Source organism: Danio rerio, chromosome 18 (genome assembly GCF_049306965.1).
Source record: "Danio rerio strain Tuebingen ecotype United States chromosome 18, GRCz12tu, whole genome shotgun sequence".
Lineage (NCBI taxonomy): Eukaryota > Metazoa > Chordata > Actinopteri > Cypriniformes > Danionidae > Danio > Danio rerio.
In genome coordinates this window covers 10055886-10068681 of record NC_133193.1, presented here as the reverse complement: position 1 = coordinate 10068681, position 12796 = coordinate 10055886, and the positions used below count along the sequence as shown (strand labels likewise).

The window sequence follows — 12796 nt, the reverse complement described above, 5'->3', positions numbered from 1 at the left end:
CTTGGCTTTTGATCATTTTTTACAGCTTTATGTGAAAAAAAATCTAAAATACATGGCTAAATGCACCTTTAGTTGCGTTTTTTAAAATACGTGTCTGTAGATTTCCATTGCAATCAAGCCGGTGTTGTGCCGAGAAATGCACCCCCTCATAGACTTTCACTATAAAACCCAAAAATTTAAGGTAACTCAAACAACTGCAACAAACCGTTTGACTCTAATCCTAATGAGTACTGTGAACTTAATCAATTTGGGTAGACAAAGCAATTTGAGCACAGTAAAACCTAATAAATGAAGAGAACTCAAATCAACCGAGTACTGTAAAACCCAATAAGTTAAGGCAACTCAAACTGTCTGAGAAAACCGATTGGGACAAACCATTTGAGTTTAAAAAAAAAAAAACTAATCTAAGTACTGTGAACTTACTCCATTTAAGTTGAAGTAAAGAGGTATTTAATTAGCTCATTACCTTCAACACTGAGTTCAAAACTCTTTTCAAATGAGTAGAATTAACTTTCAATAAATTTTGAGTTAACCACACTCAGTTCATTTGATAAAGTTGACTGTTGGGTTTTATAGTGCAGCGTTCTCTGTTTACTTTTCAAAGAAAATAATAAAAAATCAAAGGCCAAAATTGATTAAAACCTAAAATGATTATTATTTTGATGGATAAAGCAAGCACACGATCTTAAAACACACTAGGTTTACAAATAAATGTAAAATAATAATATTAATAATATTGACTGTAGTGCTGGCTAAAATTATGCTTTTTGGTGGGTTTTAAACAGACATTTAGGCTACATGGAACACATAATTGTTGTTGCTGTTTTAAACTAAACTACACATTAAACAATTCACTTAATCTCATCGGTATTGTATTTAAAGTCAATCTATCTTTTTATTATATATATTTTGCAAGGAAAAGGTTCAATTCACGAATCTCACCTCAATCACTCTCATTAGAGTCATACCTCTATTATTATTATGTTTTAAATCACACATATACACTAAGACCAATTTGGTTTCTTCAAATCACCTATAGCGCATGTCTTTGGACTGTGGGGGAAAACCGAAGCACCGGAGGGAACGAAAAAAAATTTTTTAACGTTTTTTTTGTTGCATACAACTCCCAATTTTATTCATATCTATACTCTGATTATTATTTTTTTATTATTATTATTGTATATTTTTTATTCTGGCTGTTTTTAGTATTTTCTAAATATAAAGTGATAAAATACCAAACATTCTCTTCTGCAAAAACATTTGCCTCAATGCGAATCACTTCAAAAAAAGAAAGAAACTAGAATTTTCACCCGAATTAGACATTTGTGCAAGAAATATATAAAGAATATCACATATTTACACACTTAATAACCAACCTAAAATGTAAGTAAGTATTCACATTTAATTTACATCACCGACCAAAAGTTTGGGGTAAGTTTTTTTTTTAATTATTAATTTTATTTAATAATTTTAATACATTTATTGTTTTCGTCAAGGCAGCATTTATTATATGTTAAAAAAGTTAAATATTTATTTATTAAATATTTATTACTTATTGTAATTAGTTTCAAATGAAATTATTACTCCAGTCATTATTGCTTTTATTACTATTACCATGAATACTACTACTACTACAACTACTACTAATAATAATAATAATAAAATTAATAATATAATACTAATAATTATAAATATTAGAGTTATTTCTGAAGGATCATGCAACTCTAAAGACTTGAGTAATGAAGCTAAAAATTTAAAATCACTGGAAAAAATGATTACATTAAATTATAAACTGCATTTGAGCAGTTATTTTGTAGTGCAATAACGTTTCACAATTTCACAATTTGTACTGTATTTGTGATTAAATAAATGCAGCCTTGGTGAGCAGGAGAAGCTTATTTTAAAACATTTAAAAATCCTACTGACGCCACTCTTTTGAGCGGTAGTGTAAATGCTAATAAACATCCACACTTACATATTGCAGTTAGTTACAATGCACATGAAAACTGTAGCATATATTACTTTTATTACTGAATAAATAAACAAAATAATTGTTAAAAATTCTTACGAACCCCAAATTTTGAAATGCTAGTACACTTTCATGGTGCTTTCATCCCTTGGTCACCATACTATATGCATTCTTAGTGTAAAAAAAGACGCTTAAATCTAATTATGAAAAAGCATTCATTTTAGGGTTAAACGATCTCTTTTTACACTATGATCTCCCTCCCAAAGACAAATCAGTGAACATTTTACAAGTACACAACCACAGCAGGACACTAGCTTTTGTCTACATGATTAGACAGCAAGAGGTCACTAAAACAGTCTCAATGCCCACTAAAGAGCCCAGACGGCAGCACTGTTAACATTTCCAACACAATCCCCTCCACCAGTACTCAACGTTATCATCATTAGAGACATGAGGACTCGGAGTACTTACATGGCAAAAAAGAATATCTATGATGATGGCATAAGAGAAAGGAAGAGAAGACATTTTCACATGTAAACTCTACTTTTCCTTGATTGTGTAACAAAGGATGGACTGAGGGTCTCTGGGAGGAACTTTAATAAAACACACAGAGGGGATTGCTAAAGTTTTACGTGAACCATATTAATACTAATGAAGTCAAATGTGGTGTTTTAAGGGAAATGTGCTGTGGGGAATAAATCTTGCTGGGTAAAACAAGGCGGGGTTAAAGTGAGTGGGCGGGGACTTACGAATGCAGTCCATGAACTCCACCCTCAACCTGAGCAGACATGGTCCTCTTCTCGAACTTCAGCTCTCCAGAGTACATCATCGATCTACATGTAACGCAGGTGAGATGCGTAAAAAAAAGACAATGTTCTTTCCGTATTGGAATTTGGAGCAGAACATTTTAAGTCATAACCTGGATGTATAAATGATCTTCATTTTTTGTGTTCACAACAGATAACAAATAATGTTGATGCATTGTCATAACTTAAGACGTACATTAAACAGCCGATTAGAATGTTATCACTTGATTGAATGGACGTTATCAGTGGTTATCAGCTGATATATATGGGCAAGCAGAGGCCCTCTGATAGGCTCAGAGGGCTGTTATCATCCATCCACATGTTTAATCAGCTATAGATTACATATGGCAGCGACCGTAAGTCAACCAGAATTATTTAAATTATTTATTAATTTTCCCATAATGGTATTTTATTAACGTCTACCCCTACCCCAACCGTCACAGTAATGTAAAAACAGATCTGGATCTGGAGTTTTCTCTAGAAGTACAGCTGATTAACCACGTGGATGGATAATGACAGCCTTCTAAGCCTACCAGTAGGGGCAAAAGGCCCCTACTGGCCCATACCTATCAGCTGATAAACACTGAAACCATTTAATCAAGTGATAACATTCGAGGCAGGTACATTAAAGGATGAATTAGTATATGCTAACAAGATAGCTGAGAATTGGTTTACTGAACACAATTGGTGCAGAATGTACCAGTATTTTAGTTATTTATTCAAAAACAAAAAAACTGATCAATATGTAGATCTGTCATGATGTCTATTTTTTGTTGTATGATATATTGAGCCAAAGAATATTGTGATAAACGATATTATTGTCATTTAAATACCATTTTATGCCGCTCATCTGAATTTCTGTAGGTTTCAAGTCAAATTTAAGACTTTTTAAGACCCTTTTAAGATCATTGTGAATACATTTTTCTTATACAAATCTAAATACTTAGGATTTTTGCAATGGCCAAGTTGGGCCAATAGAATTTTTTTTTTCTAAATGTAAATGTAATTCTTTCTAAGCCAAATATTTTAATGTCAATATTTTTTTCAACATTTTTTTAACCGAATGCATTTCTGTTATAAAACCTTAAGTTTCATGCCTATTCATAAATATTATATCCACTCCACCTTACTTCTGTAAATAGTTTTTGTATAAATGAAAGGCACATAAAGGCAAACATTGCCCTGTTATTGTCATGAGGAATTATGTAATTGTTTATAGTTTTCTTTTCCTGATTAGAGAATTTAATTTAGAGAATTTTCTGTCAAAATGTCTAAATGCTGTTGTGATTGTATCTCTTTGCAATAAAAAAATTAATTTTATTAAGATGGATTGCTGATAATTGGATGTGTTGGCCTGACTGGCTAGCTTTAGTTGGACAGGGAAAAATGAAGACCTTTTAAAAATGATTTAAGACCTACAACACAATATTTTAATGAATTTAAGACCTTTTAAGGCCCAAAATTTACTGTTGAAATTAAAGACATTTTAATCCTGATTAGATAATGACACTCTTATATAATGCCAGAATGACAATATATTACAATGCAAGAACACTCTTCCTAAGAACACATAATATTTTTTTCTTATAAATATTTAATTTAATTATAGTCATTTTTTAGAGTCATTTTGATGCGGGAATGCAATACCTAGTTCAACCACTGGGTGTCAAACTTTCATTCATTCATTTTCTTTTCGGATTAGTCCCTTTATTAATCTGGGATCGCCACAGCGGAATGAACCGTCAACTCATCCAGCATATGTATCCAGCATATAATAGCAAATAGACGGCCTCAAAGCTCCTAAACATGAATAAAAGCTTTTCAAATGTCTGTAAGATAATGTGACAGTCTTACCGCAGAATGGACAGACTCTTTGCACCGATATCCTGACAGCCGTGTTGAATTCCTGCAATGAGGTATGGAACAAACTTGTGTATCGATCCTTTATCCTGAACTGAGCCAGAGACTCCCTGAGCCACCTTCACCTTATCACCTTCACTGGAAAACACACACAACACATGCACATTCAGCCAATACCTAGGGAATAAAATGTCATGCATGTGAAAAATAAAGAAAGATAAAAGTGAAAAAAAAAATTTCTAGATAAATTTCATTTCGAATGCTAAAAATTTAATGATATTACAAAGAAAGAGTGAATAATTAACCATTCTAATATTTATTGCACAATAAGAAGTGATGGTGGTTAGCAATGTTGCCTCACAGCAAGAAGGTTCGAGCCTCGGCTGGGTCAGTTGGCATTTTTGTGTGGAGTTTGGGTGTTCTCCCCGTGCTCGCATGGGTTTGATGTGGCATGGTCATGTGATTATAATAAACAAGTCTTTGTTAAGTCATTACTGTGTTGATTTTTTGTTAAATGAAATGGTTCTACACTCAAGTACGATCTGTTTAATACCATAAAAGCAACATGATTTGTGTGGGTTAGGCATACAATAGCTGACGATAACTGTTTTCAAGGTATATCACGGTTTGGAAAAGTCAAGGTTTCCTTGACCATTCCTAAGGTATGTGTAATGTTACTTTTTTTTTTTTTGGACAACAGTATCTCCAGTAGAAAATATATCCAAAGATGCCATTTTAAATTGTAACGAAATCTATTTTTGAATCTAATGAAGACAGCAGAAGTTAATAATTCATCTGAATGATTTGGCCAGGCGTGTTTACAGCTCCAAAATATGTTCAATCCTTCACAAAATAAAATATACTGTGTTCAAAGTAGAAAAAAGTTTTAGTTTTTTTGTTTTTTACCCAGACATCTAAAAAGAACTTATTTTAGAGCAGTACTCACAATAACGTGAAACCATGATACTGTGATATTTGTATCAAAGGTTATCATACCATCAGAAGCTTATACCGGCTCATGCCTAGTACGGGTTCATTCAGATCGCCCCCAAGTGGTCAATCACTGAACAGGTTACATAGTTTTTAACCTGATCTCGGATCAGTTTTTTTTTTTTTTTAATATAATGAGATATTTGTAAAACAAAAAGGAATAATATTAGTTAATAGCCTCTGGTTGTCCAGTTTAGCAGATCCCACAATGAAACACTATTATAAGCCTTGAAAATTTATAAAAGGACATTAATTATGCAGACAATATTTAATATTAAACAATAGGATAAGTCACATGTGTCAAACTCAGTTCCTGGAGGGCCGCAGCTCTGTACAGTTTAGTTCCAACCCTGATTAAACACACCTGATCAAACTAATTGAGTCCTTCAGGCTTGTTCGAAACCTACAGGTAAATGTGTTGAAGCAGGGTTGGAACTAAACTTTGCAGGGCTGCGTTACTCCAGACACTGGCCTTGACACCTGCGGGCTAAGTTAATCTTATAGGTTATACTACTTTTAATTTAAAGTTGTATATTTTTTTATTTGTTGCACTTTCATGGTTTTGACCAGCAGGTGTCCCTAGCATGTGGTGTTTTGAACCTATCAAAACCGTTAATCACTTCGCAAAACTATTGGTTAAATTTTTTTCAAGCTTGGAAAAGCTTTCTTTTTCCCATCACTGGTAAAAACAATATTACTTTTCCAAAAATACATTTCCAATATTCAACAACAAAAACTATTTTTTAAATATTAGCATACTTGTCTATTGTCATGGTCCCGGTTACCTCACCTCTTTTGTTTTTGTTCATTGCCTTGTGTTTCCTGTGTGACACCCATATTAATTGCCTTAGTTACTAACTGTTCTTGTTACCATACTTGTTAGATTTCCAGTATACAGTTGAAGTGAGAATTATTCGTCCCCCTTTGAATTTTGAATTAAATTTTCTTTTTTAAATATTTCCCAAATGTTTAATAGAGCAAGGACATTTTCACTCTGATAATTTTTCTTCTGGAAAAAGTCTTATTTGTTTTATTTCAGCAAGTATAAAAGCAGGTTTTAATTTTTAAAAACCATTTTAAGGTAAAAATGATTAGCCCCTTTAAGCTATTTTTTGGTAGTCTACAGAACAAACCATCGTTATACAATAACTTGCCTAATTACCCTAAACTGCCTAGTTAACCTAATTAACCTAGTTAAGCCTTTAAATGTCACTTTAAGCTGTATAGAAGTGTCTTGAAAAATATCTAATCAAATATTATTTACTGTAATCGGAGCAAAGATAAAATAAATCAGTTATTAGAAATGAGTTCCTAAAACTCTTCTCTCTGTTTACCAGAAATTGTGGGAAAAATAAACAGGGGGGCTTATAACTCAGGGGGGCTATTAATTCTGATTTCAACTGTATACATTTCAGTCTAATAGCTGAACAATGGTTGTATAACAGCACAATAATTATTGTTGCATTAGTTGTTGATGTTAGTATAGTGTTCCTGCTTTGTTTCATGTCCTGTCTTTCTGTGTCCTTGTTTTGGAATATTTGTTAAATCTAATAACTGCACCATCTTCTTTGTTACATGTATATTTTGATTGTTACAATACTTTATTGCATTTGTGTTATGGAAGTGTTCAGTGTGAAAAGAAAGTCTTTTATTTTTAATTAATTACTATTATGATATAAATGGAAACACTGAAGGAGATCGCACATCACGACGGCGTCCCAGCTTTGGCTCTGCAACGGTCTAAAGGTTTAGCTTCTGCTTTGATTAAAGAACAAGGTACCGAGACTTCATGTTTAATGTGTTTGCTGTATAGAGTTTGTTTTGTATATTGAATTCAAGTGATGTCTGTTTATTTGTGTAATGCTTTCATGTTTGTTTCACGGTTTATACATTTGTTTTTGTTTTTCTTTCTATACAAAGCTCTTACGGTGATGGTGGGGTCGATTTTTTTCCAGAGACTAGTGTGAATGTTGCACTCAAATAAATCATGGGAAAACACCAGTGAACGAGTCAATCCTTTATTAAGACAGTTATCTACAGTAAGCCAGTTAGCTACAGATAACTACAAACAGTATCCCTTTAATATAAAATATGCATGTATAATTAGTTTTTTATATATTAAGCATTATTACAACCAAGCTGTAATTCTAAAAACATTAAGAAGTTGTCTAAAAATATAGATGTACTGTTTGTAAGGATAATTAAAATCACAAATTTGTCAATGTTATTGTCACCACTGTCCTTTCCACTAGAGGATGCTGTTAAACATGATACATCATTTGAGATGAAAATGTTCATGACTTTCAGACAAACAAAAATTATAATGTATGAAAAAGGTCTACAATACCAAAATGTATAGTTTTCATAGCCAAAGAAATATTCATTATCATCTATACAGTATGTACACCTGCAATTAAGTGTAAGAGGGTTTACCTGAAGTAGCGTTTCTGACTGCTGTTGTTTTTCTCCATGGCGTCTAAAGAGCCCATACCACGGTATTTCTTGAGCCGAACTCCATCTGAGAAGAAATACTCACCGGGCGCTTCTGTGGTGGCGGCTAACAATGAGCCCATCATTACTGAAACAAAACAGGCAGAAGGAGAGGCTGTAGTAAAATCCAGACAAGCAAATCCCAGCTATTAATAACAATGATCGTTCAGGCAAATCAGGCAGAAAAACACACAAACACACACACACACCTGTGGACGCTCCCAGTGCCAGGGCTTTAACGACGTGACCCACTGTCTGGATGCCACCGTCGGCAATGACTGGGACCCCAAAACGCCGGGCGTATTCAGCCACTTTATATACAGATGTGCCCTGCGGTCTCCCACACGCCATCACTAATGATACACACACAAACATACACCTACAGTTGCAATCAGAATTATTAGCTCCCCTGAATTTTTTGCCCCCATTTTTTCCCCCCTAATTTCTGTTTAACGGAGCGAAGATTTTTTTTTTCAGCACATTTCTAAACATAATAGTTTTAATAACTCATTACTAATAACTGAATTATTTTATCTTTGCCATGATGACAGTACAGAATATTTTACTGGATATTTTTCAAGACACTTCTATACAGCTTAATGTGACATTTAAAGGCTTAATTAGGTAATTAGGTTAACTAGGCAGGTTAGGGTAATTAGGCAAGTTATTGTATAACGATGGTTTGGTTTGTAGACTAAAATTAAATAAAAAATTTATAAAAATTAATAAAAAATATAACTTAAAGGGGCTAATAATTTTGACCTGAAAATGGTTATCAAAAAATGTAAAACTGCTTTTATCCCTGCTGAAATAAAACAAATAAGCCTTTCTCCAGAAGAAAAAATATTATCAGACATACTTTAAAAATTTCTTTCTTCTGTTAAACATAATTTGGGAAATACTTAAAAAAGAAAAGAAAATTCAAAGGGGGGCTAATAATTCTGATTATTAATTCTGAACAATAATTCTTTTGTTTTTACAAATAATTTAAAAAATGTCTGAGTAATTTACATTTTATATGCACATTAACATGTAAATGATTATTTTTCTTAAAATAAAATTCATGTCAAATACACAACAATTATGTCCCAAAATCATAACACATGAAAAAAAGAAACCAATAAACTCAATTTTTTTTTCTATGTAAATCCACATACACATTATGCACTATTTGATCCACAATTTAAATCGGTTTCTTTTATGAAACAGGTTAAATAGTTTTTTTACACCATTATATATTTAATTTTAACATTTTCTTGTAAATAAATTATTACAATCCTAACAATAAAACAATTAAATAACTAGAATAAAACTTTTGCCTTTTCAGACTTGAAAGCTTAACTATGCATTTTTATTGCTATCTAAATTGCTTATTCTTAATAATTTGTTTTTTATTAAAAACAATAAACAAAATAGCTATCCCAAACCTCCAGCCATAAAATAAATCTTTTGGCATTTGCTTTGCTATATAAATACACAATTCATTTTAAAAGATAATAAAAAAATAAGAAAATAATAAATTATATATATATATATATATATATATATATATATATATATATATATATATATATATATATATATATATATATATATATATATATATATATATATATATATATATATATATATATTTATTTATTTATTTATTTATTTATTTTATTTTTTTATTATTTTTTTTATTTAATTAAATAAAATAAAAAAAGTAATACACACACACCTTCCTGTGTGATGCAGATGGATCCACAGCCCATGCCCACTCTTAAAGCATCAACACCAGCATCTATAAGATTCTTTGCTTGAGCTGCAGTCACCACTGGAATCAAAAGAAGCAGAATCAAGTCAGAAATTATCACAAGTGTGTAACTGAAACATAAATCATTACAACATACAGTATTGTTTTACCTATGGGGATTAAATTACCAATTTAGTCACTTCCTATTACATCAAACCATGCAAATTATTACTATTATTTTTGTTATAATAATCATTTCAGTTTATTTAGAAATTCAGGGCGAATGTTTGAATAAACATGTAGAAATATAGAAACAGAAATAGCTATTAATAAAATATAAACCACTTTTCACTCAGATTGCAGACCTTTAAAAAATTGTAATGTAAAAATGTAAAAATCCTACTATCAGGATTGTAACTTCTATATAAGAATAACATGAGAACAACATCTCATGGTGATGTTACTCATGTTTCTGTCTGCATCCGTTTAATGATCTGCAATACTGTACTCATATAAATGGTGAACAGAACTTACAGTAAACTATGTACAAAATAAATGATAGAGCATAATATAAAATTCTAGACTTTTAATGTCCATACAACATATATTTTCATATTGCACAGCCCAATCTCACAACACTCAATTTAATGACATTTAAAAGTGATAAATGACACACTATTTGCTCATCCTCGAGTGGTTCCAAACCTTCATGATTTTGTTTAACACAAAATTAGATGTTTGAAGAGTGCTAAAAAGCAATTGACATCCATACAGCAGTAGAAAAAACTAATGCTATGGAAGTCAATGGTCTCACTTTCGGTTTGGAACAAGTAAAGGATAAGTAAATGATGACAGAATTTACAGTGTTAGGATGAACTGTAGCTTTAATGTGTCTTCAGATGAGGAAACACTTAAAGGGAAAAGCCTTACCGTTTCCTCCAACCACCTGCAGTTCTGGGTACTTCTGTTTGATGTAGTTGATCATACTGATCTGAAACACTGAGTTGCCCTGAGAAGAGTCCTGAGGCAGAACAGAAAAAAAAACATACCACATGATCAATAATAAATCAAACAATGTGGAAGCTGCCAAATATTTTAATCATAGTTTAGCTAGGGAACAAACTGTTGTATCCTTTGGTCCTGCTGAAATTACATCTAGTTCCAGCCCTGCCCTTAACCAACAGATAGACACTTTAGTACAGCAAAAGAACTAGATTAGCTGGTTTAGGTGTGCTTAATTAAAGATCAAGATGTGACAGGAGTTTGTGTCCACGATCTGCAAATAAATCAGTTTTATGAACATCATTTGTAAGCAATTATATGGTTTGTTTAGACAAAGCAGTCATTATTTGGCAAAATAAAAAAACACCTGTCATCAAATATATTATTCAGTGTTTGACCTGCAAATTCAGATCTGCACATCTAAGATTGACATTTTGGCTGGATATTTCACCAGCATGGACCACAACACACTTTGAGCAAGACTTTTTGGTAGGGATGAAAGGGATGGTAAGGGAAGAGTGGGATGAAGGGGAATGGAAGTAAGAGGATAAAGAGTCAACAGGTAAATAGGTCGATCGGGAGTCCTACAATGATGCCCTGAGACTCAGCTTGGGGGTACTGTCTTTGTAATGTTTTGGTAGAGTGATTGGACCCCCTGATTCAACCTAGGAGTGTAGAGAGGGTTATAAGATTGTAAATGGGAAGCGAGGAAATAGAGGGAGGGTGGACTCAAGAGATCGCGAAGAACAGTGCTAGAGGGCTGGTCTGCCTTAAATAAGCTTTAGGGAGTAGGTGATTGGTTAGAATTGAGTTTCCACCCTTTGACTGAACTTATGCCAGTAACTTCCACATATATAAACTCATCTTGATTTGCTGGTTCACACTTTAAGGGCATAGTTCACAAAATAATTCTGTCATCATTTCCTCATACTTGACTTGTTTCAAACCAGTTTGATCATTTTGTATTTTGATCTGTTGAACACAAAAAATAAACATTGAAGAATGCTGGAAACCAGTAACCATGGACTTTCATAGTATTTGCTTTTATTGATACGGATGTCAACGCTTACCGGCTAGGCGGCTTCCAACATTCTTAATGTTTTTGCTGAACTATCCCTTCTTAAGTGTGTTTTCACTTGCTTCATGTTATGGGCCTCAAAGCACACAAACTCTCCGAACTAGGCCACCCCAAACTGCCTTTCAAATACCATTTGCCCTTAGCAGTTTTGCACTGAAAGAATGAAAACAAAGTAATGCTGTTTTCCTCCATCTAACACACGAAACTAAAAGCAAATGCTTTTGTTAACTTTGCAGGTGTTTGACTATTTACATTGTATTTTTAATCATTTGCTAAACTGGTTTTTATTTATTTAAATCAAGAAATTTGACACTCTGATTCTTTTTTTCTTTGCTTAAAAGCTTTGAACATGAAAACCAACCTCTTTACAACAAGCCCTGAGAAGGATATGCCTTACAAATACAGTAGACACAGTGGCGGACTGGGAAAACATCGACTACGATCGGCGAGTGAACAGTGGGGAGGGAGGGGGGTTGGGTGCTGAGTTAGGTGGGTTGCGATCGGGAATTGTGGCAATCGGTAAATGAAAAAGAGCAGTTGACATATTGGTTGCAGTGATCCGTAAATAAAGGGGGAGGGGGGTGTTAGGGTGGTTAGGGGAGATCGGTAAGAGAAGAGCAGGGAAGGGTGTTGAGGCGATGCGTCAGGTCACCAGGAAATGTCCCTATGTCCTATGGCCAGTCCCCCCCTCAGTACACACACACCGTCAGTATAATCATGTATGAGGATAAATCATTTAGACTGCAAATATGCCATCTGTTGGAATAAATGATGTCTCATTTCACATAAATGTCACAGAAATTGCGGCAGGGAACACACACAGTTTGCTCCATTCCAGAAAGCGGAAGTTAAGACATGTTGTAGGA

The 12796-nt window shown here is 33.0% G+C and overlaps 1 protein-coding gene across 4 annotated transcripts in view; it reads right to left on the bottom strand.

Annotated features, from left to right (window-relative positions):
- Window positions 1-12796, bottom strand: part of impdh1a (IMP (inosine 5'-monophosphate) dehydrogenase 1a) — a 38066-nt gene that overhangs the window by 1100 nt on the left and 24170 nt on the right. For 2 of the 4 annotated variants that reach the window (XM_005159007.6, NM_001002177.2), the window contains exons 9-15: window positions 10781-10871; window positions 9836-9931; window positions 8325-8468; window positions 8059-8203; window positions 4630-4773; window positions 2719-2802; window positions 2441-2457 (exon numbers count right to left, since the gene is read on the bottom strand). In XM_005159007.6, the coding sequence (XP_005159064.1) occupies window positions 2441-2457; window positions 2719-2802; window positions 4630-4773; window positions 8059-8203; window positions 8325-8468; window positions 9836-9931; window positions 10781-10871 (721 nt within the window). The remainder of the gene's footprint in view (window positions 1-2440; window positions 2458-2718; window positions 2803-4629; window positions 4774-8058; window positions 8204-8324; window positions 8469-9835; window positions 9932-10780; window positions 10872-12796) is intronic. The other 2 variants (XM_005159008.6, XM_068214754.1) reach the window with 1 other exon arrangement.